We start from the raw sequence: 24709 nt of genomic DNA, 5'->3' as shown, positions 1-24709 counted from the left end.
ATCTTTTGAAAATAGCAGATCTACAAGCTCACAATGTGTCGCATCACAACGCATTGCGAGCTTGTAGATCGGCTATTTTCAAATGGCTGAAATGTATATAGGGATGAAGTGGTTAATACATTTTTTGTAATTATAATTAAAAGTAACTAAAGTTTTCAAATAAATGTAGTGTAGTAAAAAGTAAAAAGTACAATATTTGGAGCCGAGATGTAGTGGAGTAAAAGTAAAAGTATTGAAATTTGGAAATACTCAAGTAAAGTACACATCCCTTGAAATTGTACTTAATACAGTACTCAAGTAAATGCACCTAGTTACTTTCCACCACTGCTGGCTAGGTGTGATCCAGGTACGTACCGTGTGGGGTCTCCCGCCGCGTGGTTGAAGATAGCTGGTATTAATAGAGCCGCGTAGGTTGTATGGCACCACGTCCCGAGCACCGTACGCCTTGTATCTCGGACGGAGAGCGTTCGTTGGCACCGTTATACGTTTCAGCTCTCAGGGCTCGTTGCTGCGTTGTCGAGGTTCCATCTTCCTGCCCCTTGTCCTGAGTTACAGACACTCTATTACCAGCTATCTCCTGATGACTCCATCCATCCATCCATCCAGGACCTTCACTGTAGAACTCATACAGCGAGTCAAACGCTGAGTCATAGCTAGGAGCCATGACTCAGCGTTTTTAACTCACTGTATGAAGTAGATTTAGTCCACTCTGCAGAAGGTCACCTCATGATTAACCTGCAAGACACAGATACACCAACATTACATTTAATATATTGTATAATAATAGAAAATGTAGTTTTTAAGTAGGCTATGGTGCAGGGGTGATGCAACTTTGATGATGCAGAGGGCCACTATATTTCCACACTCATCCAGAGGGACACATATTGTTACTGTCGGACAGACACCTCTTATCTCCTTATTTTTTACTTTTTTCGTAAATTAAATTTGTCATTCTAGTATGTCACACAAAAGTAGCAAAAATAGCTGATCTACAAGCTCAGAGCTTGTAGATCTGCTATTTTTGCTATTTTGGAATTGGAATCCTGAATTATTTTTGGGTATTTTTTTTTATTGGACTCCTGAAAAGTATATTTTTTTATTTAATTTCAAATACATTTAGTTATACTTAAGTTAACTTTGTGAACTTAAATACAAATACATTGGACATAGTCATTAGTCACAACTAATAATATAGACTGAAGTAATTAAAGCGGGTCATGATTGCATGTTTGGAATTGGAACAGCTGAAATCAATAATATATCAGTATTAACCTGCAGGCCGCACTAAGTGAAGGTGAGGGCCGCATGTGGCCCCCGGGCCACCAGTTGCCCATATATGCTATACTGTTAACCCTTTAAGACCGGGAACGCATCAGTGCAACCACTTTAACCATTATCTTACACTTTCGCTATTCAAAAATAGCAGATCTACAAGCTCATAGCGAGGCACCAAGTGCCTCGCTATGAGCTTGTTGATCTGCTATTTTTTTGAAAAATAATGAAAATGTGCACATTTATTTTACTCAAATCTTTGCTTCTGGGGGGTCCCTGGAACAACATATTTTGAGATGGGGGTCCACGGCCAAATACATATCATTTTGGGTGGTCCTTGTCCTTGACATGAAAAAGTTTGATTATAGCAACATAAGTTATTTTCAAAAAACTGTTATGATTTAGAAGACATTTGTAGAATCCCCCCAGAAGCAAATATTAGAGTTAAAAATGTTCGATTAAAACATATATATATATTGAAAAATGTGCGCATATTTTCATGATTTAAAAAAAAAGAAATGCAGATCTACAAGCTCGTAGCTCAAAGTACCAAAAGTAAAAGTACTAAAATGTAGATCAGCTATTTTCAAATAGCCTTGGTATAAAATAAGGCCAAAGTGGTTAATGTATGTTTTATAATGTAATAATTTATATCTGAAAAGTAACTAAAGTTTTCAAATAATTGTAGTGGAGTAAAAGTACAATATTTGCTTCTGAGATGTAGTGGAGTAGAAGTAAAAGTATTGGAATTTGGAAATACTCAAGTAAAGTACAAATACCTCAAAATGTTACTTAAGTACAGTACTTAAGTAAATGTACTTAGTTACTTTCCACCACTGCCCATCTATGACATTCTTGAACACTCTAAAAATAGTGTTTGGAGTATTAGTTCCATGTTAAAGTCTCAAACATCTCCATAAATGTATACATTCTAAATGTAAAGTGTTTATCCCAAAGCCACAGATGTTATCCCACCATACGGACCCTTTATGTTCAGTAATATTCCACATTATTCAATAAACAAATGTCAATCTGGTCTGTCTGAATATCACTGTATATCATTCAGTGGGTGTAAGTGGCGCTGTTGCAGCAGGTGAACATCGGTATTACACCCCATGTAAACCAGGAAATACAATGACGTTCATTCACATACAGGATTAAAACACTTCTTTATTAAACTATACTGAACATTAACTAAACTTTAACACCCCGTATGTACGGATAGCATCTGTAGCTTTAAGGTAATCACTTTATATTTACAATGCATACATAAATGTGGACGCACGAGTCTTACAGACAGAACTACAAAATATTTGGTAAAGTGGCGCTGTTGCAGCAGGTGAACGTGGGTATTACACTCAATGTAAATGTGGACACGGGATTAAAACACATCTTTATTCAACTCTACGCAATATTATGGAACACAACAGACCCGTATGGACGGGTAACATCCGTGGCTTTGGGTTTAAACACTTTATGTGTCGGATTGGGTTCATTTATGGAGATTTATGAGCCGTTTAAAACTACCAACAAACATCAGACTCGATCACCATAAATAAAATCCCTGACCGTACTTGATCCAAGGCTTAAATACATTATAAAACGCACATTAATGTATATATGTCGGGGTTAGATCTACAAACCCCCTCACAGTGAGTGTGGTTTAAAGTGTAAACTTTGTTCGATGCTATAGCCTTGGATCAAGACTATAATAGATGAATTTAATAAATTTGGATATTTGCATATTATATCTATGAAGTAAAAGTCAGACTAGATAAAAAAGTTTGTGGCATTTTCTCCCTCGGTTATAAAACACAATATTTCACATTTGTACATTTGGGTGTCATAATAATTCACAGTTCTAGAACACCTCGAATGCTTAAATAATAATTGTGTTAATTATTGGTGGGTAAAAACGTGTCATGTTGATATAAATCAAACATCAAGTTACCTTCTACAGAGCGGTGTGGAGCGTTTCAGACCAAACTATTCAAACCAAACGAGCGTTGTGCGCCTGCGTCCATTTTTAAATCCATATCACATCCGGTCCAAAGCCCCGCCTACTGGATCCGGTGTGTTGAAATCGTTCACATCACAAGGATTCACCGTTTCCGTTTCCGTTTTCTGACCGGATCTTCAACCTGCAGAGTGAATTGATCCCCAGAGACAGTCATCAACACTAAACCATCTACACCTGTGTGGAGTCAAAAAGCCACACACACACACACACACACACACACACACACACACACACACACACACACACGCACACGCACGCACGCACTCACGCACAAACCAACACACCCACCTGCATGCACGCACGCACGTACGCACGTACACAAACACACACACACACACACACACACGCACACGCACACGTACGCACGCACACGCACACGCACGCACACATACACACACACACACACACACACACTCTTCCTGTGAAAGTAGAAAGTAAAAGGTGAGTGGTGGAAGTCAAGAAGAAGCCTACTCAAACCTTTTATATTAACTTAAACTATTATAAATAAATTATATACTTTTTATTTAAAAGTAGTGATAATATAAACATAGCCTATACTGTGTTACAAGTAAACGTCCATCTTTTCTCAATTTGCATTCAGTAAAAAATAATTATATTAACATGAATGGTTTTGGACATTCAGCAATGATATGTGATTGATTGTTCTTGTAGTTTGAATCGTGCATATTTAATGAGATCATTTACATATTTGTATAAATGGTCCATTTAAACCAGTATCTATGGACACATGATGGAATCAATATGAACTGTATAATCAGGGGTCTTCAACGTTTTCAGGCCAAGGACCCCCATAGCTGAGAGAGAGATGAAGCAGGGACCCCTACTCTATATTGTATAAAATTGTGTTTCAGATTAAAAAAAAATTTGTTTACTTGGTCTGCTCTTTTTTCCCTCTACACCTATACCTCTTTGCCAAAAATAGCCGATCTTCAAGCTCACAACGCCTCCCAGCGCGAGGCGTTGTGAGCTTGTAGATCTGCTATTTTTGGCTAAAGTTCTCCTCAGAAAAGGGATGGTACTGGTAGGGTTCAAGATTCACAAAGATTTTGGCGGACCCCCTGTAGTAACTCTGAGGACCCCCTAGGGGTCCCGGACCCCCTGTTGAAGACCCCTGCTATAATCTTCAGACACATGTGGTGTCTGCTGATGGACACTAGATGGCGTCAGAACAGTGTAACGTTGGTTCTATGAAGCAGAGCACTTTAATAGAGAGAACTTACTAACGCTGTGGACCAGAGCTAATGGCTGCCAAGCAGTCCTCACAGCAGAACAAACCGTGTACATCTCAAAACGGAGTTTCAAACACAACAACACACTTATAACAATGCTTCGCTATGTTTTATAATATCTCACAATACAATGTGTTTTGACCGGTGATCATGTGATGTTTATAACCCCTATTGCACGGGAGCAATGCATCAAAGTCTCTGTGGCGCAACCGGTTAGCGCGTTCGGCTGTTAACCGAAAGGTTGGTGGTTCGAGTCCACCCAGGGACGGATATCTTTTTTTCCCCCCTCCCAACTTTTATTAAAATACATCCAAAAACATGATAGAAGTGTTTATTAGACGGTTTGGTTGAATGCTTAATTGATTGATTGAAATACTGTATTTAGGAGTTTGCAGAGAAAAAGCACATGGAAGTACAGTTTAAATACACGGTCAACTAAATTGGATTAAAAAGCCCATGAAAGCCTAACGGCTTGTTTCACAGAAATGAAGACCTGAGGTCGATTCTACAAATGCCTTCTAAATCAGTAGTTCTCAAACGTTTTCGTGCCAAGAACCCCCACAATCATATATATGTCACAGGGAAAATGGCATTCCAGGGAAATTGACAGGGGAGCGCTTGTTTTATAGGCACGGGGCGGTGCTGCGAGGCGGGGCTTTGATGCGAGGACGACGACCACAACAACAACATACTAACCAGGAAGCTACGCTAGGGGAACGCTGAAAATAAAATGGATAATATGAGAGAAATACTCAAGTAAAGTACGAATACCTCAAAATTGTACTTGAGTAAATCTACTTTGTTACTTTGCACCACTAGTACAAGCCTCAGTGGCGCACTTCGATAATCATTGGACTCCCCACCCACTACCACTGGGAGCCGGGGTTTGACTCCAGCTTGGGACATTACTTTTTCAAACAACCGCGGACTACTTTTTTTTCGCTGATAAAGTATAGTTTTGGACCATGACGGAAGGCGCTCCGACTTAGCAGACCTTGAGGCCGAGGAGTCGCGCCCGAGCGCCTCCAGGCGCGAGTGCCCGCGACGACCGGCCGATGGTCTGCTAGTCGACTTAAGCGCCGTCCGAGTTATGTACCGATAGGCACAGAATCGTAAATGATGTTGTGTGGGGACTGCGTTTGCCCCAAGTGCCACTCACTGCACTAACATAGCCCGCCAGGCCCGCCCCCTGGAGTGTGTGTGTGTGTGTGTGTGTGTGTGTGTGTATGTGTGTGTACACGCGCGCGTGTGCGCATGCGTGTGTGCGTGCTGGTTTGTGCATGCGTGCGTGTGTGGTGTGGGGCTCATGTCTGGCTTGCATTGCCCTCTAGCGTTGATTCTACAGAATTGCATGAGGGGCATGAAAACAAGCGTACCCCTTTCAATTTCCCTGGAATGCCATTTTCCCTGTAACATATATACGGCCGCGGCCAGTGTGGTGATCATGTGATGTTTATAAACCCTATTCCTCGCCCTGCAGTGCATTTGAGTCTCTGTGGCGCAACCGGTTAGCGCGTTCGGCTGTTTACCGAAAGGTTGGTGGTTAGAGTCCACCCAGGGACGGATGATTATTATTTTTTTCAACTTGTATTAAAATAATATCCACAAACATGATAGAATTGTTTATTAGACGGTCTGGTTGAATGCTTGATTCACAGAATTCACGGTCTGTTATCATTCAATTAATGACAGTAAACAATCAGTAAACAGACTGCTGAATCAAATGAAGACCTGAGGCCGAGTCTACAAATGACTTCTAAATCAGTAGTACTTTTTCGTGCCAAGGAAGGACCCCCACAATTATATGTATTCGGCCGCAGCCCCCCCCCCCCCCCACACAAATACATATTAATTTGGGGGTCCTTGACATGAAAATGATTGAGAACTAATGGTTTAAACAACATAAAGAGAACATGAAGACCAGATAATAACCACAATGGAGACCAAATAAACAATCATAGATTTCATAGATCACTGTTAAATTCATGTTTTTTTTGTTCATTTCACACATTTAACCACTTAAACCTTCAATACTTGGTACTTTATTTGCTCCTTTTCCCCCTCTACATCAACTCTTTGCCGAAAATAGCAGATCTACAAGCTCACGTTGCGAGCTTGTAGATCTGCTATTTTCGGCTAATGTTCCCCTCAGAATAGGGATGCTAGGGTTCAAGTGGTTAACGTTTTGGCTGCACCAAATAAAGTCATTATAAGTGTGTTAGATTTTCAAGTAACCAGACAGGTGGGCACCGAGGAGGAGTGGGCACCAAGGAGGAGTGGGCACTTCGGGGTTAAATTGGCAACATGTATACCATTCTTTTGAAAATAGCCGATCTGCAAGCTTGTGAGCTTGTAGATCGGCTATTTTCAAATAGCCAAAGTTTAAATAGGGCTGAAGTGGTTAATGTATGTTTTGTAATAATAATCCAAATCTACAAAGTAACTAGTAACTATAAAGTTTTCAAAAAATTTGCAGCGGAATAGATGTAGTGGAGTAAAAGTAAAACTATAAAAAATTAAAGGAAATACTCCAGTAAAGTAAAAGGCTATTTCTAAAATAACAGGTTTTAAGCTGTTTTTATTGTTTACATTTTAGTTATAGAGGGCAATTACAATGCATGTGTCCTCATGTTACTTGAAAACATTAAAAACAAAACATTCAAACATTTACGCAGAGGAAGTTTCTTTAATATCTAATCCAGTGGTTCTCAACCTTTTCAGGCCGTGACCCCGTGAATTTGAACTGGGGCCCCCCCAAAACAATCATATTTGAACTGGGGACCCCCCACTCTGACAAGCACTTGGAATGTAGGAGTTGAGGCATTGCATTTAGTTCGACTCGGTTCCACAGATAAATATTATGAAAATAGCAGATCTACAAGCTCACAACTCCTCGCAACGTGAGGCGTTGTGAGCTTGTAGATCTGCAATATTTATTTTCAAAACTGTTGTCTCTTTCTTATATCATTTGGTCAATGTTTGACCAGTTTTTATAGTGTAGTTTGTCGATTACTTTTGTAATGGTCTTTTTATTTTCTTTAGGTATTAAAAAGGTCTAAAAGTCATTAAATCGTCACTTCACTGTGATCTGGGATGTCGCAGGATGCTGAGGAATGTTCATGGACTCTATTTTGCAGGTGGCGTACAAAAGCGAGGCGTTGTGAGCTTGTAGTTGTGCCGTTTACACTATTTAGTCTTTTCTTTTAGCCCATTTAGACGTGACCTCAAGTTTTCTGAAAAACTTCAAATATTTATTCAAAAATGACAACAAATGCATGTTGCTGTATACTGTACATAGCTGAAAGGTATAGTTACAAATAGGGGTTCCCGCCCAAAATGGGTTAAAATGATTGTTCATTAATCTGGAATAATCGAGAACAATATTGTACTTCCACTTTGTTTGCTTTTTTACTTTTTCATTTTTACAATTGTAACATTGTAAAACAGAACATTACAGGCAGGCATTTTTAATGTTCATCCTTCCTACCCCAGCAAGATACATACAAGATGTTCCACCCGGCAGTGACAAGATCTTCAGATGTGCATTTGGACCAAAGCGTTTGCCACACACTGCAACTAAAGGGTTTTTTTTTTACCCTGCATGAGTTAAGAGTTCTCAAATTCTGCCCGAACCCAACCCGACCCAAGTTAAAAAATAAATAAATAATAATAATCTATTACCCCCCAAAAAATAAATCTCAACTGCCCCTAGCGGCCTAACGGTACGGCCGACGGAAATGGCAGTGGATGTTTGGATGCAGCTCAAAGTGAACTTATACTCAGGGATCTAGTTTGTAACCTTCCTAGCCCGTGTTATTAAAGAAAAACGACAATGGCCAAAACTCAAATCGAAAATGGTAACTGTTCGGGCCGAATCGAGCCTCGGGGCGGGCCCAGTTAGGGAGAGTTGAGAACTCTAGTATGGGTCCTCATGTGTGATTTTAGATTATCGCTGTCACCAAAGCTTTTGCTACACACTGTACAAGTGCCTCCTCTTTCCCCTGTATGAATCCTCATGTGTGTTTTCAGATAACCTTTCTGGCCAAAGCCTTTGCTACAAACTGAACAAATAAACGGCTTTAACCCTGTGTGAATCTTCATGTGTTTTTTCAGATAACTATTCTCAGCATAGCCTTTGCTACAAACCGAACAGATAAACGGCTTTTCCCCCGTGTGGATCTTCATGTGTTTTTTTAGATCCGTTCTCTGACCGTAGCCTTTGCTACAAAACGGACAAACGAACGGCTTCTCCCCGGTGTGAGTCTGAATGTGTTTGTTCAGATTGAACAAGCGACTGTAGCCTTTGCTACAAATTGAACAGATGAACGGCTGGGACGTGTTGTCGCTCGAGGACGATCTCTGTCCTTCCACGGGTCGCGCCTTGTGTGCCTTCGGTGCGCTTGAAGGTGACCGATCTGCGCCGGTCTCCTCCCAGTCATCACTGTCTTCAGTGACGTCAGAGTCAGAACAGTCTGAAGAGAGGAGCTGGTCATCACTGGTCGGCTGTGATGTTCCACTGTCCTCTACGTCAGCTGGTGTTTTCACGTGTTCGGCTGAGCTGCCGGCTACAGGCTCTGTCTCTCTGTTTTCACCATCATCGTCATCGTCGTCACCTTCACTTTTCACTGCTAGTAACGTCAGCATTGGCCCGTCAACCTCTTCTGGTCTTTGAAGTAGCTCCTCCTCCTGCTCCTCTTTAACGTGTGGAGGCTCTGGTGGTTCCTCCTTGACCAGACTGGGGCTCCTCTCCTCTCCTTCGGGGGAAACCTCCTCTTTGCACACGGGGAGGTTCAGGGAGTCTGGGGAAAAGATACAATGACAGCAAACATGAAAAAATTAAAAAAATGTTTTAGATGACAGATCATGCACCCAGTGTTGCCAGATTCTGTGAGAGAAACAAGCAACCAGGTCTAGGAAAACCAGCCCAAAAGAAGCGACTATGGGTCACATGAGCACTTTAACATATACATCAGCTATTTGAAAATAGCAGATCTACAAGCTCACAACGCGTCGCGATGCGACGCGTTGTGAGCTTGTAGATCGGCTATTTTCAGATAAAATCTTGCGGGGAGATTATAATAAGCAGATCTGGCAACCCTGCATGCACCCGTCCTCATCGATGGCGCTGCAGTGTAAAGTGTCAGCGAGTTTCAAGTTCCTCAGAGTACACATCGAGGAGGAGCTCAAATGGGAGACACCACACCACACACACACCGAGGAAAAAGGCTCAGCAGCGACTGTACTGGCTCCGCCGCCTGAAGACGTTTCATTCAACCTTTATTTAAGATTCTCGGAGAGATCATTGAGGGAGACCCTCATTTACAATGATGCGGAGATTACACACATATAAATAACATAAGAGCAACAAGAAAAAAAACAATAAAGTTGACACAAACAGTTAAAACAGTTGCATACAGGTAATACACGGTTATTATATAAATTCCTAAAATGGCCAATAGATACTAGGGTATTCAATTTAAGCTCTTGTTGCAAGAGGTTCCAAGACTCAGGTGCACCAAAGCTGAAAGCAGTCTTTTCCCAGTTCCGAACTGGCAAAAGGAACCAGAAGGATTAGCCAATCACTGGAGCGAGTTAGAATGTGATTAGGTTTCGGACGTAGCATGGATGAGATATAAGGTGGTAATTTTCCAACCAGGGCTTTATAAATAAAAAGATGCCAATGACTATTGCGCCTCTCAGTCAGAGTGGGAAGCGAGCCGCACAGATGTAAATCCCGCCCACTACATTTGATTGGGTAAAGCGCGGCCTGCTTCCTGATCTGAAGGCCCGCCCACTTGTAGCCAATGTGCATAGGATCTCAACGGGGATCCCGACAGATTCAAGCGCAGCTCTGAATCTGTTCTTGAGAGATTAAAAACCGTTCAACCCCCTACGACGACCGCGGCCGTGCAAGGGGGCCTACCGCAGTATCAAGAGCAGAACTACCAGGTTCATGAAGAGCTTTCACCCGGCTGCTGTCACACTGATGACAGGCCGTGCTGTCAGGCTGGTCTCAGACCTTTGCTTTTTCCTTGAACCTACCAGTGCATTATACCAGGGACAAATGACTTGGACTTTTCCTTGCTCTTCCTCATGGACCTACTTGGGGATTATACCAGTGACAGTCTACCTACACGGTAACAGCTTTTCTCTGTTCTGGCCCCACAGTGGTGGAATGAACTCCCCACTGATGTCAGGACAGCAGAGTCACTGATGTCAGGACACCAGAGTCACTGATGTCAGGACACCAGAGTCACTGATGTCAGGACAGCAGAGTCACTGCCCATCTTTCACCGCAGGCTGAAAACCCACCTCTTCAGGAAACACTACCCTTGTTTTACTATTGTATTCTTTTATTGGATTTTGTTTAGTCGATACACTTATTTGTTTTAGCTCTTGCTCATTTGATTTTGCTATTTTGTCTCATCTGTTTAAGGAAGTAGGTAGCTGATATATTGCACTTTTACCTTAGCGCTAGGTATACTCTAGCTCCCGCATTACATTGTGGACATAATCCCATGCCAAGCAAGTGCACAGTAATACTTTTCTATTAGACGTTGTGGGTGAAACGCTCTCTGTAAATTGCATGGGGCCGCCGCTTATTTTCAACTCTATGGGCCGCCGTCGTTGTTTTCATTTTGCTTCGCGGTCGTTATTGCGCATGCGTCACATTGTAAGGGAGTCCAGAAGGTTCATTCCATTGCTTAGCTACGGCTAGCGCTTTACCAAACGGTATATTAAACTGGAAAAACAGCCGCGATTGTCAAAAAAAAAACGGCGATTCGTTGCCGATTAATAATCGATGATCATTGGCAACTAATTTAGTAATCGATTTTGACAGCAGCCATTTTGGAGAGAAATTGGAGAAACAGGTGTTACTAATGATACTAATGAAGGCTCTGTTCCATTCTGGTCAAACAGAGTCAGTGTGCTGATATTTTGTGCATGTTGGCTCACTGGAAACACTAGTGGGTCTCAAAGTGTGGTCCAGGGACCCTCGTGGTTCCTTGAGGGGGGTGTAACTCTGAGAGTGTACAAATGGAACCAAATGGACCCTCCCGGGTCCATTTGGTTCCAATTCTACACTCTCAGAGCTATGGGGGTCCTTGAAATTAAAACGTTTTAGAACCACTGTGCCACACTAAATGTAATCTCTCAAGAACAGATTCAGAGCTGCGCTACTGAATCTGTCGAGAGCCCCGTTCAGAACGTGTGCGCGTTAGCTTACAAGTGGGCGTGCCTTCAGATCAGGAAGCAGGCCGCGCTTTACCCAATCAAATGTAGTGGGTGGGATTTACATCTGTGCGCTCTCTTCCCACTGAAAACAAGCCGAAACTCATTTAACAATAGCGTCCTTGAAGCAGACAAAACCACGGAAAGATATTCACATTTTAGCTTGCTCTTTCATCATAGAAACAAGTGGGCTTATAACCAAAACCATCCATGTTCTCTGGGAGAAGTGGTGTTAGTGTTCCGTGTAGAAATATTGTTAGTAGGAATGAAAACATAGTCGCACCACCGGAAGTGGAGCGCTGAGGGCAGACCAAAAACCCCGGTTTCCTTGCGCACGGGTGCTCCATTTAGCTCAGCCCAGAGCCAAGTGAAAGAGTAAAAAAAAGCAGAGGGCGCTGTTTTTCCTTTTTATTTGGCGATGGGTTCCCAGATTGCACTAAATGGAACAGAGCCTTCATTAGTATCATTGGTAACACCTGTGAAGGAAGCCAGGAAGGGGCCCAATTTCTGTCCAATATAGGGATGTTAACAATTAATCGATTTTTGATTAACTACCGTTAAGAAATTATCCGATTAAATCAAACAATTAACAATTAATTACTGAACTAATGTAATGTTTTTTTTTTTTTTTTTTTAAAGTTCAGAACCCAATATATAATGATTTGAAGATTTGCTGCTCCATTCACTTCTTGTTTAACTTCTTACTGAAAAAGGTGTATCTCGGCTCATAAGCACTTTTTTTTTTTCAATGTATTTTTGGCCTTGGCACAGGGGTGATAAAGCCAGAAATAAGTTTGGCACTGAATGAGTTAAAAACCAAGACAAAGATGCAAAGTGTAAAATATGTGACGCTGTTTTCAAGTACAGCAATTCAACCAGGACGTTAATGTACCACCTAAAAAACACACATGCAGTCGTGTTGTTGGGGGAGAGTTGTGGATCGCAACCTAAAATACCCGCGGTGTTTGCCAAAAAAAAAGACGTGTGATGAGGCACGAGCGGAGAGCATTACCCAGAGGATTTGCAACATGGTTGCAAAAGACATGATGCCAATAAGCGTAGTGGATGGCCAGGGGTTTCAAGAGCTATTAAACTTCATTGAGCCAGGGTACAATATCCCTTCTCGAGGAACCATAACAACCCGCACGGAAGCACGCTACAAAGTCAAAAAAGCAGAGCTGAAAACAGCTAGCCACAACAAATGTAGGTCTGACAACAGATTGTTGGACTTCATTAACAACAGAAAGCTACATCACAGTCACTTGCCACTACATGGAGAAGGACTGGGAGATGATGTCGGCGGTCCTACTCACAGAAAGCATGTCGGTGAGCCATACGGCTGATAATTTAGCTGAAAAATTAAACGAGGTCGTGGAGTCATGGGGACTGACCGGACGAGTAATCGCCTGTTCACGACAACGTGCGGAACATAGTCTCGGCAAACAGACCAGATCGAGTCAACTGGGCCTCGGTTTCATGCTACGCGCATACTCTACGAATGTGGCAGATTCACATCAGTCCCTTCTGAACGTGTGTTCTCAGCAGCTGGCCTTACTGTAAACAGGCTGCGCTCACGGCTCACTCCTGAGCATGTAGACATGCTGATATTCTTGAATAAAAATGAATAGGTCTATCTATTTCCCCTCGGGGTGAAATAAGGTACCTACCTACCTACCTATCTATGCAATGCATAATGAGGAAGAGAGCCTATTCAAAACAGTGACGTTTTCACTTGTCAGCCTGAGCTTAACATTTTAAGTTGACTGTTCTAGTCATGGATGTTTAATTTTTAGTTTAAGTCAGCCTATATTTCAAGTTGACTGTCAGTGTCATAGGCTAGGCCTACTAATTTCACTGTCACTTTTCCCAGTTCAAGAGGGATTATAGAAATGCTGCTAATAGTTTTGCATGATGTGACAGACGAGACAGTGCACTTTTCATTTAATTTTACGTTCCTCATCCAAAGACGCCATTGCCTGTATCTCAAATGGTCAAATAAATATTTGATTAATGAATATAATATGCCTTTTGTATTCTGTATATCAGCAAAATGTAGATTTTTATGTTAGACCTTATTGAGGGAAATTAAGATTCTCAGATTAAAAAAAAAAAGCTGCTTATCAGTTAACCGGTTAATCGGTCGCTAAAGTTATCAATTAATGAATTGATCGATAATTTGCATCCCTAGTCCAATATGGCTGCTGTGCATAGAGCCTATTTGTCTAACAGCGGATAATAAAGTGGTTATTGTGAAGATTTACGAACCTAACTCAGTTTCATTTCATCCGCGGTCCCTTTCCTTAGCAGGAAGGGACATTGAGGGGGAAATGTGAAAGCTGAATTAATTATAAATAAGAAACGTATTGTATTGAACGTGCATTTGAGGTGACGGTACGGCTTCTAGAGAAACCGGAGCGCAGGAGGGAGGTTCCGGAGCCGAGCTCCAGCAATAATTAAGCCCCGCCCATGTATTATGTATTTACCTGAGAGAGTGTTGTTGCACCGGGTCTTCCTGTGTGGTGACATCGACGTCCACACTTCAGCCTCTTCCTGTTCCTGTTTGATCTGTGGAGGTCCTGGTTCCTCCTGGACCAGACTGGGGCTCCTCCTCCTCTCCTCCTCTTTACACACAGACAGAAGGAGGACAGAAGGAGGACAGAAGAGGGAGAATCAGCACCACCACTCAAAGTGTAGTGACCGTCAGAGTTAAAACATCATCTATAGCAGCCCTTGACAGCGATTCCGAGCGTTTTCGCTGACCAGTGATGCTGCTAGCCCTGTGTTCTGCGTCTCTGACGCACATTTTTAAACACCTTAAGACCTGGAACGCATCTATGTCACTTTTTGATTTGAGCTAAAAAAGCATTGTTTTACACTTTGGGCTATTCAAAAATAGCAGATCTACAAGCACCGCGCTACGAGCTTGTAGATCTGCTATTTTTGAAAAATCGTGAAAATGTGTGCAAATCTTTGAATATATATATAGTTTTAAAGCCAATATTTTTAACTCAAATCTTTACTTCTGGGGGATTCTACAGATATCTTCTTTTTGAAAAAACGTATGTTGCTATAATATCAGTGGTTCTCAAACTTTTTTCATGTCAAGGACCCCCAAAATGATATGTATTTGTCCGTGGACCCCCCAATCTCGAAATATGTTGTTCCAGGGACCCCCCCAGAAGCAAAGAAATTAGTTAAAAATATATGTATTCAAAGATTTGCACACATTTTCACGATTTATTTAAAAAAAAATAGCAGATCTACAAGCTCATAGCGTGGCACTCGGTGCCGTGCTATGAGCTTGTAGATCTGCTATTTTTGAATAGCCCAAAGACATCTAAAAATGAAACACAGAGATGCGTTCTCGGTCTGAATGGGTTAAGAAAGGACAAATCAAACAAACCAGGCCTCCACTATAATTATTTGAAAACTTTAGTTACTAGTTACTTTGCAGATATGAATTATTACATTATAAAACATACATTAACCACTTTAGCTCTATTTTATACCTAGGCTGTTTGAAAATAGCAGATCTACAGTACAAGCTCGATGCGACGCGTTGTGAGCTTGTAGATCTGCTATTTTCAAACATTTTAGTACTTTTACTTTTGATACTTTAAATATATTTTGATGCCAATACTTTTGTACTTTTACTCAAGTAAATTTTGAACACAGGCCTTTTACTTGTAACAGAGTACTTTACTTTTACATTGTGGTGTTGATATTTTTACTTAAGTAAGAAATGTCAGTACTTTTTTGACCACAGACCCGGAAACCCTGGGAGGTATAGGCCTACAGTAAAACATTTAGGCTAAAAAGGTCCTGGGGACTTGTTTCCATTGATATCTGGATGTTATTAACCTGTTATTATTAATTAATAAAGTACTCAAATGTTTCACTTAAGTAAAAAGTATCAATACAGCAATGTAGAAGTACTCTGTTACAAGTAAAAGTCCGGAATTCAAAATGTACTTGAGTCAAATTACAAAAGTATTGGTATCAAAATGTACTTATATGGCCCAAATATTTAATCTCACAGCAGACACTAAGGACAGTGCCTGATAGATAGAAGTCAGGAAAAGTTGACTGTCTGTCTTCTCTGCTTCGGACAAACATCATCTTACTCTTTTTAGCATTGTACTTTATGTCAAAATCAACACCATACTGTGAGCATGCCCTCAGAAGCTGTTGAAGACCAGCAATATACGGACTGAAGATGACCAGGTCATCCGCATACATAAGGTGATTAATTAGCGAATTTCCAACCCTACACCCTGTATCACATGCGTTTAAAATCAAAGATAAATCATCCATATAAACGTTGAAGAGAAAAGGGGACAAAATCCCCCCCTGGCGTACCCCATTGTTCACACGAAAGGGAGCAGAGGTTGACCTCCCCCATTTCACTCGCATCGTCTGGTGAGCATACCAGAAGACCAGGATTCTGACTAGAAAACTAGGGACCCCTCTTTGTGACAATTTTAAAAATAATTTCTCATGATTAATGCGGTCAAACGCACGTGACGCATCAATAAAACACATAAACATTGTAGAATTTTGCCCATTATATTTATCTAAAATTTCTTTAAGTGCAAAAATACACATATCAGTGCCATGCTTACGTTTGAAGCCAAATTGGTTGTCAATAGACTTGATGTGTTTCTCAAGTCAACTCAGAATAATTGTCTCCATAATTTTGGACAGCACGCTGGCTAGGGCTATAGGTCTATAATTGTCTGAGCTGTTTAGCTTCCCCACTTTGTCTTTAATGACCGGCACTAAAACAACAGAGAGCATAGAATCAGGTAAAAACCCGTGAACAAAGAAACCTGTAAAACACATTGCAATTACAGGACACAGTTTCTTACTGGCAAATTTGAGATGTTCAGCTGTTATATTGTCCAGCCAGTATAGTGAAAATACATACTGAGGTGTGGATGGTCTTCAGGTTCCTCCTGTTTGATAGAAATGTCCCTGGATGAGTCTGGAGAGTTCATCTTCACCTGGCAGGTCTCTGGACTCCACACACTGGTCTGAAATGAACACATTGAATACTGAATTTACGGGCCTACTCTGTGTGGAGTTTGCATGTTCTCCCCGTGTCTCTTAGGGTAGTTAATACCCTCACAAGAACATGCAGTAATCCTGGTCTCTATACTGCCTCCACCTGGTCAGCCGGGGCGCCTGATGGAGGGGAAAGGAACTGGTTGGAATAACGTGTTCCTTCCACGCGCTACGTCCAACCAGGGAAACTCCCTCCTGTCAGGTGACAAGAAGGTCAGTTGGCTCTCATGCATTGAATGAGGCATGAGCTCAGCCTTGGCCTCCCTAGGCTGGTGGGGGGAGTGTAGCGCCCAGGATTGGCACCGGGTGAAAAAAAGGGTTACAAAATAGTGGGATAAAAATTTAAGGAATACTGAATTTAACCCAGTAAGACCGGGAACGTTTCTGTGTCATTTTATTTCTTTGGCAATCCAAAAATAGCAGATATATGAGCTTGTAGATCTGTTATTGTTTTTTTTTTAAGAAATCGTGAAAATGTGTGCAAATCGTTGAATATATATAGTTTTTAAAGCGAACATTTGTAAAAAAAAAATATTTTTGTTCCAGGGACCTCCAGAAGCATTTGAGTAAAACATGTATGTATATATATTCAAAGATTTGCATAAATTAATGTTCAAGAACTTTCAAAAATAGCAGATCTACAAGCTCTACAAGCTATGAGCTACATTTGTATTGTGAAAATGTGTGCAAATCTTTAGTTTGCATATATATTTGAGTTACAAATGTTTGCTTTAAACAAATACATATATTCAAATATTTGCCAAATAGTGAATGTTTTTGGCAAATTAAGACCAGGAACGCATCTGTGTCACTTAAGATTTCTTTGGCTATCAAAAATAGCAGATCTACAAGCTCATAGCTATGAGCTTGTAGATCTGCTATTTTGGAAAGAAAAGTCGTGAAAATGTGTGCACATCTTTGAATATATATATATATATATTTTTTTTAAACTCAAGTCTTTGCTTCTGGGGTTCCCTGGAACTAAATATTTTCAGATGGGGGTCCCATATATACAATTTTGGGGGTCCTTGACATGAAAAAGCAGCGGGAGAACTATTGAGCTGCTATATGAGCACCTGATGAAGCCAACGCGGCGAAACACGTCGTGCTAATAAAGCCTAAAGAAATGAAGCATTAACTGAGTCTGAGTCCATCGTCATTTGGAGTGTGCGGTTCCTTCCGAAAAGAGAAGCAGTGGGAAGGTTCCTTTCTTTCTTATGCATCATCTTGCCAAACCAGCACCTCTACCCTGGATGTGCACGAGAGCTACCTGTTTATATATATATATATATATATAGAGAGATATATATATATAGATATATAGATATATAGCAAAATAAGTAAAAAGAAGAGGGAAAAAAGTTATAGAACATTATATTATATCAAAAGACTGACTCATGTAATAGTCCATGAGCCAGAGCCCCAAAATTTAGCAATGATTATCAAAAGAGTGGGCAAAACCAAACCTATATTAAATTGTTCATAGGGTCAATACGAGTAAATAAATATATGATAACCTCTCCACAGGAGCAGCTTTTTCATGGTTATCACACATTTTGTTATTTTCCCCATACGTACATGACAGGTGAAAAAAATGACAACATTTTAAAAAGAGTTATCATAATGAAACTTCCTGAGTTGATTACTTACATGAAGACAATGATTTATCGTATTACAAGTTTTCTGAAATTGTATATTTAAATATGCAAATTAGGCATTTGGAAAATATGCCCACATTTGCATAACTGTCCAGAATCAACATTGGAACATTGGACAAAGCCAGAGTCAACATACTTATTTCATTTAGTTAAGATGTTGGAGTCAAAGGTTTTTAACGAGGGAATATTCAATATTTGGCTACATTTTGGGGCTCTGGCTCATGGACTAAATGCCTAATTTACATATTTAAATATACAATTTCAGAAAACTTGTAATACGATAAATCATTGTCTTCATGTAAGTAATCAACTGAGGAAGTTTAATTATGATAACTCTTTTTTAAATGTTGTCATTTTTTTTCACCTGTCATGTACGTATGGGGAAAATAACAAAATGTGTGATAACCATGAAAAAGCTGCTCCTGTGGAGAGGTTATCATATATTTATTTACTCGTATTGACCCTATGAACAATTTAATATAGGTTTGGTTTTGCCCACTCTTTCGATAATGAAATCTTGTCTGGCTCATGGACTATAATGCAAAAAGTAGCCTTCTGCAGCCATCCCACCCTCCCAACCAATGGAGGCACAGATAGTGATGACTACAGGGTCCTTCAGACTTTGATCTGGTCTCACCTCGAAAAGCCCGTATCTCTCCAAACAAGTACAAATGTAAAATATAAGCTGCTTACTCGCTTGCCCCAAATGTTAACTCTGCCCACGCAGTATTTATGCAATGAAATAGTCCATATGTTTCAATAAATAAGTGTTTTAATCCCGTGTGTTTCCCCCCCCCTCGTTTACTTCCTGTTTACATTGAGTGTAATTCTGGCTTTCACCGGATGCGCCCCGTCACTACCACCCATTGGGAACTATCACAGACAGAATCGGCCACAGACGGGATTAAAACACTTCTTTATTGAAACAATATGGACTAATACATTACAGAAACACACCGGACACCTAGTTAACATTTGGGGCAAGTGGGTAAACACCTTATAATCTACATTTGTACATGTTTTGGAGAAATACGGGCTTTGGAGCTGACAATCCAGTGAAATATGGGGGGGGGTGAAGCTAAGACTCTCGTCAGAATCGATCAAATACATCTACGAGAGTCTTGATCTAAGTCTATGGTTTATTACCTATGATCCTAGATCATATTACTATGCATTTGATGTATTGCCTCGTGTTTTCCTTGTTTACTGTAAATCTCTCTGGATTAAGAGCATCTGATAAATGTCTACATGGTCAAATCAAAGTGTAGGCTACCTTAGTTAAGGTCCCTGGACGTCCCTCAGTACTCCAATAGTTTTAACAGTAGGTTAAAGCAGGTTAACGTGGTAATTTATTTAACTCTCTGTCTTCTCTACCAGAGGAACACAGACAGACTGAAGCTCTGGTTGTCTTCAAAGCTCCAGCAACAACAACACGCATTTACTTCCGGGGTCAACGTGTAACTTTCAAAGCGGGCACAGCAAAGGATCTCCAGGCTCTGTTGCCTTTCGCCACCTGGTGGAGGAGGCGTGTAACTGTTACTGAATGAAGATTGGACAGACAGACAGACAGACAGACAGACAGACAGACAGACAGACAGACAGACAGACAGACAGACAGACAGACAGACAGACAGGCAGACAGACAGACAGACAGACAGACAGACAGACAGACAGACAGACAGACAGACAGACAGTATATGGAACCTTTTAAAGAACCACAACACATGGTGTTTGTTTGATTGATCGATTGAACACTTTATTAACACTTTGGTAGGATAATACAATGATGCTAAAAGGATAACACAAAAAGCCTTAAGGGCTTGTTTCCGTCGCGGTCCTGTGTATTCAATTCATCAAGACCTAAAGACATACAATAACATACTGGAAATCATCGACATTAGTGATAAAAGTATAATTTACAGAAAACAAGTGTGTGTGTGTGTGTGTGTGTGTGTGTGTGTGTGTGTGTGTGTGTGTGTGTGTGTGTGTGTGGGTGGGGGGGCGGGGGGAGGCCTTCCCCCTTCCTACTTCTACTCCACTACATCTCAGAGACAAATATTATAGCCTACTTTTACTTTTACCACTTCAGCCCTAGGCCTACATACATTTTGGCCATTTGAAAATAGCAGATCTATAGCAGCACATTTTCAAAAGATTTGTATACACTTGAAAACTTGAAATGGGACATTCTGCATAACAGCATAACGAGTACTTTTACTTTTGGGACTTTTGGGAAATAGCAGATCTGCAAGCTCATAGCGCGGCACTCGGTGCCGCGCTATGAGTTTGTAGATCTGCTATTTATTTTAAATAAATCGTGAAAATGTGTGCAAATCTTTGAATACATATACATTTTTAACTAAAATCTTTGCTTCTGGGGGGGTCCCTGGAACAACATACTTCGAGATTGGGGGGTCTGAGTAAATTTGTATGCCAAAACTTGTATACTTTTACTCAAGTCCATTTTGAATTCCGGACGTTTACTTGTAACAGAGTATTGCTACATTGCAGTATTGATACTTTTATTTAGGAGTAGGAAATGTGAGTACTTTTTCCACCACTGGTCAAAAGTAAGTACAGTAAGTATTCCTCCGTTTCCTCCTCCTCACAGGTGTCTGCTGAGCTTGCGGGCTTGTCTCTCTTTGGCCTCGAACGCGGCCTTGGTGTCCAGCAGTTCGTCCAGCTGGCGTCTGACCTCGACCATGTCCAGCTGCATGGCCTCGCAGTTCCCCTTCAAGGCGGCCGACTCCGCCCTCAGCTGCGCGGCGGCCAATGAGAGCTGCTCGCTGCGCTGGCGGCACTGCGTCTGCACCGTGTGGGCGTCGCCCAGGAGGGACTCCACGCTGGCCGCCACGGAGGCGCACTGCGTCTCCGACATGGTCTGCAGTGGTGGGGAAAAAGTATACTCACATTTGTTACTTGAGTAAAGTAAAAGTATCAATACTTGCAATGTAGAAATACTCTGTTACAAGTATACAGTCCTTAATTCAAAATTGACTTGATTAAAAGTACAAAAGTATTGGTATCAAAATGTACTTAAAGTACCAAAAGTAAAAGTACTCATTAAGCAGAATGTCCCATTTCACGAGCATTATGAGCTTTTACTTATGTAAAACAATTGAGTACTTTTTCCACCACTGCAAAATGGTGGTGTAGATCTTACCAGGTGTTCCAGGGTGAGATCTATCACCAGCCTGGATGATGAACAGTCTGCTCCTTCAGGAAGCTCCTCTGTGGTCTCCACAATGATCTGATGATGATTACACAGCTATAGTGTAGGCTTCCTGTACATGAGACACAATGAGTACTAATTACTTAGAAGTCAGTATGCTTTCCTTTTCAATGCTCATACACTATTACTTCTAATTGTATTTAAAGGGATAGTTCAATCCCAAAATGTATTTTCTTCTATGGATTAGTCACTCTATGGAGACTTGAATTCATGGATATTGTTTAGTTTTTGTCTCATTCCTAAAACAATAATTTGATGACCAGCAGCGGGTCCGGTAGGAATCACAGAGAGTCTCCTTTGTGTCTCCTACCGGAACCGCTGCCTACCCGGTCCACTGGTCATCATATTATTGGTTTAGGAATGTGACAAACACTAAACAATATCTATGAATTCAAGTCTCCATGGGGTGACTAATCCATAGGGAAAAAAAGTCATTTTGGGGTGAACTATCCCTTTAAATCCAGTTCCACAATGGTTTGATTTACAGGACAAACTGTAGAATTATGGATGAAGTAATAAGTCTTCTGTTCAAAACACCTTCGTCTCTCCGTTCCTCCTCTTCTTCTTCTTCCTCTTCTTTGGTGAGTCAGTGTGTTGTTGCTGCCTGTGGTTATACTTAATCCCAGATTAACTGGTGGGATTAAACACATAGAGAGACACTCACTGAAACACAGAGAGAGAGAGAGAGAGAGAGAGAGAGAGAGAGAGAGAGAGAGAGAGAGAGAGAGAGATGTCATGACTTCAACCACAAACCTTCTCTATTTTTACCTGTCAGGTAGCCAGTGGTGGAAAAAGTACTCAGATTTTTTACTTAAGTCGAAGTAGCAATACTACAATATTAAAAAAGACTTGGTTACAAGTAAAGGGCCTGTGTTCAAAATGTTACTTGAGTAAAATTACCAAAGTATTGACATCAAAATAAAAAGTACCACAAGTAGAAGTACTAAAACGTTTGAAAATAGCAGATCTACAAGCTCACAGAGCGCCGCGCTTGTAGATCTGCTATTTTCAAATAGCCTAGGTATAACATAGGGCTAAAGTGTTTTTTTAAGTAGCCAATCCACATAAACACATTGTGAGCTTGTAGATCGGCTATTTAAAAAAAAAATCACAATAGTAAAACAAAAAGCCCATTACATTTAGACATAAGGCATAAGGCAATATAGGGCCCCCAGTATGTTTGTACTTCAAATCTTGCTGGTGCTTCTGGACTATTGTAGTTAAACTGCCACTAGGGGGCTCCAGCAACAAATAATCCAACATTATATATATATAGCGAAACATTATGTTTAATGATTAATGATTAACATTAAACACTCAAGCAACTGGACAAAACAGCAACAACAGTACAACAAAAACAACTACACAAAAATGTAGGATACATCTAAATTTTTCTGATTGATTGAATACTTAATAAGAAATGTAAACAGCATGCAGTACAGTAAGACATTAAAGCTAAAAGGATTAACACAAAATGTTTTGATTGATTGATTGATGTACTTTATTTAGTAAGACATGAGAACATCAGTACATGGAAGTACAAATTCACAATACAAGGTCTACTAAACTGGAAGACTCATTAAGCACTGAGCTTGTTTAAGATGAGATCCCCATGCACACAAATCATGATGACATATAAGAGACAGACAGATATACACACTACTATAGAGCGTCGCAGTTCCCGCCCACTTCCTGTTTTTTTTGGTGCCGGAAGAAAAAACTCAATGCATTTTTCTATTGACATTTCCAAAAATATTTATATCTATTAATTTAAGCCTCGAATCAAGCCATCACGAGATGACATGAATCATGACCATAAAACGTTTTTTTCTGTGATTTTTTTTTATTTTATATTTAATTATATGATATACTATATTTAATAAATACCCTTTGTTTTGCCGTTTTCAACAACAAAAAAATCACAGAATCAAACGTTTATGGTCATGATTCATGTCATGTCATGATGGCTTGATTCGAGGCTTAAATTAATAGATATAAATATTTTTGGAAATGTCAATGGAAAAATGCATTGAGTTTTTTCTTCCGGCACCAAAAAAAACAAGAAGTGGGCGGGAACTGCGACGCTCTATACAGAACGTCATACAATCAGCTTACAGGTTACTGGTATGAAGAGTGAAAAAAAATGTACAAAAGAAGAAAAATAAAAGGGGGGTAGGGGGGTAGGTTAAGACTTTGACAGGGGCCATTTTCGAATTGCAGCCTCCTGAAGGTGTATCTTTAGGGCAGTTTTGAAAGTGAGTAGGGTTTTACACTCCTTTACTCCTTTTGGTAGGGCATTCCACATTTTTGATGAATAGCATGAGAACGAGTTCATTCCCTTTGTTGAGCCAAATCTGGGTTGAACATGATTTGTGGAGCTGCCTCTGGTGTTATGATCATGGACTTCATTAACATGTAGGAAGTATTTAGACACATTTGCTTTGGCTATTCGAAAATAGCCGATCTGTAAGCTCACAACAAGCATCTATTTTTGAAAGATTTTGAAATGGAACATTCTGCATAATTACAATGGGCTACCTTTACTCTTTCATTCAAGCACCCCCAAATTAATGTGTAAACCAGTGGTTCTCAAAGTGGGGCCCGGGGACCCCCAGGGGTCCTTGAGGTGGTTCCAGGGGGTCCCCAGCAAGTTAATATAGCATCAAATCAGTTTAACCAATTTGACACTATTTTATGGTTATCTGGCTATTCAAAAAATAGCCGATCCACAAGTTCACAACTACTGCTCAATTTTGAGTTTGTAGATCAGGTACTTTCTAAATTATTATTATTATTATTTCAATCTTGCAAAGAAATTGAATAATGTTGAATCATTTTGAAAGTTTTCTCCTCTGGGGGTCCCTGGCACAATAATTTGGGGGTCCTTGAATTAAAGAGTAAAGGTAGCCTAGTAATAATGCAGAATGTTCAATTTCAAAATCTTTCAAAAATCTTTCGAAAATAGATGCTTGTTGTGAGC

The 24709-nt window shown here is 40.5% G+C and overlaps 2 protein-coding genes across 2 annotated transcripts in view; both read right to left on the bottom strand.

Moving 5' to 3' along the window:
• Positions 1–1532: 1532 nt before the first annotated feature.
• The window catches only part of brms1 (BRMS1 transcriptional repressor and anoikis regulator), a 144142-nt gene continuing 120965 nt past the window's right edge, over positions 1533–24709 (bottom strand). Inside the window, exon 11 of the transcript XR_013934520.1 lies at positions 1533–1614. The gene's annotated coding sequence lies outside the window, so the exon portion shown is untranslated. The remainder of the gene's footprint in view (positions 1615–24709) is intronic.
• LOC308101795 (uncharacterized protein) lies at positions 7535–19906 on the bottom strand. Its single transcript, XM_080451271.1, has 4 exons — positions 19771–19906; positions 16703–16808; positions 14259–14396; positions 7535–9341 (listed from the first exon to the last, which is right to left on the bottom strand). Exons 2-4 carry the CDS (start codon positions 16770–16772, stop codon positions 8440–8442), a joined length of 1110 nt encoding a protein of 369 aa, XP_080307397.1. The 5' UTR covers positions 16773–16808; positions 19771–19906; the 3' UTR covers positions 7535–8439.

This window comes from Gymnoscopelus braueri (assembly GCF_963280865.1).
Source record: "Gymnoscopelus braueri genome assembly, chromosome: 15".
NCBI lineage: Eukaryota > Metazoa > Chordata > Actinopteri > Myctophiformes > Myctophidae > Gymnoscopelus > Gymnoscopelus braueri.
The sequence above is the reverse complement of the archived record's forward strand: the minus strand, read 5'-3'. Positions and strand labels throughout refer to the sequence as shown.